Source organism: Austrofundulus limnaeus, unplaced genomic scaffold, assembly GCF_001266775.1.
Source record: "Austrofundulus limnaeus strain Quisiro unplaced genomic scaffold, Austrofundulus_limnaeus-1.0 Scaffold1190, whole genome shotgun sequence".
Classification (NCBI taxonomy): Eukaryota; Metazoa; Chordata; class Actinopteri; order Cyprinodontiformes; family Rivulidae; genus Austrofundulus; species Austrofundulus limnaeus.
The window spans coordinates 1-967 of NW_013953592.1; the positions used below are offsets into that span (position 1 = coordinate 1).

At 42.8% G+C, this 967-nt stretch overlaps 1 protein-coding gene across 1 annotated transcript in view; it reads left to right on the forward strand.

Moving 5' to 3' along the window:
- Window positions 1–93: 93 nt before the first annotated feature.
- Window positions 94–967, forward strand: part of LOC106534493 (uncharacterized) — a gene marked incomplete at both ends in the record, with an annotated part of 32,558 nt that continues 31,684 nt past the window's right edge. The window contains 3 exon segments of the mRNA XM_014031147.1: window positions 94–175; window positions 271–408; window positions 521–683. Coding sequence (XP_013886601.1) covers window positions 94–175; window positions 271–408; window positions 521–683 — 383 coding nt within the window.

The following is a 967-nucleotide window of genomic DNA, read 5'->3' on the forward strand; positions in this document are numbered from 1 at the left end:
TTTTTTTTTTTTTTTTTTTTTTGGCCAGGCAATGTAATTTATACTCTGAAAAACAAACTCAAACTCGTACCTAACAGATATTTTGTTCTTTAGAAAAGATCTGACGGTGAATGTGGTCCACAGCATCCCCAGGTTGTTGGCCTACCTGCCGTCTGAGCTCAATGTTAGATCTCAGGTGGGTTCTGGTTCTCAAACACATACGTACCTGTCCAGTTCTGTTTAAACCAAAAAGACACAGTCAGTCCAAAGATGCTCTCTCTGCCCTCCTAGCTGAACCAGACTGAGTCCAGCATGGTGGGTTTAGTGGAGGTATCGTCGGGCAGGAGGAGACTCTGGGCTCTGGGAGAGCTGGCAGCCATAGAGAGTGGACACAGACAGGACATAAAGGTGAAGCATTCGTACCCACAGGTAGGTTTTTACCTCCTCAGTGTCAGTGACATATTTTATTTGTAAAACAAATCCTTTCAATGATAATATTTTTTTCTGCTTCCTGACTTCTGAGATGATCTCTGTCCTCCAGCTGAAGCCTCTGCCCAGGACGGTTACAGTGAGGACGCTCTATGAGGCCAGAAGATGGGGCTACAACCTTCAGCAGTCAGCTGTGTGGGGCAAACACAAGTTCAGCTTGTCTGCTCTCTACTCCACTCCTCCAGCACTGGAGACTGGGAATCAGACACTGAAGAGTAATATACACTTTTTTTTATTTTCACCGCAGCAGTGCTCGTCTGTTTCCAATTTCTAAAGGCCTCATTAATATTAATAATAATAATACATTTATTAGGGGCTATATACAGTACAGAAAACAAGCCTTGAGGTTAATCCTCCCATGGATTTGCTTTATTTTTTTTATAAAAGAGTAAATACTGTGTTTTATAACTTGTTTTTAAGGAAGAAATGAGGTGATTGTTCCCACACCATGTCACAAAGCGGTCCACCAGCTCTCTGTACTCAGCTTCCTGTCCATCTC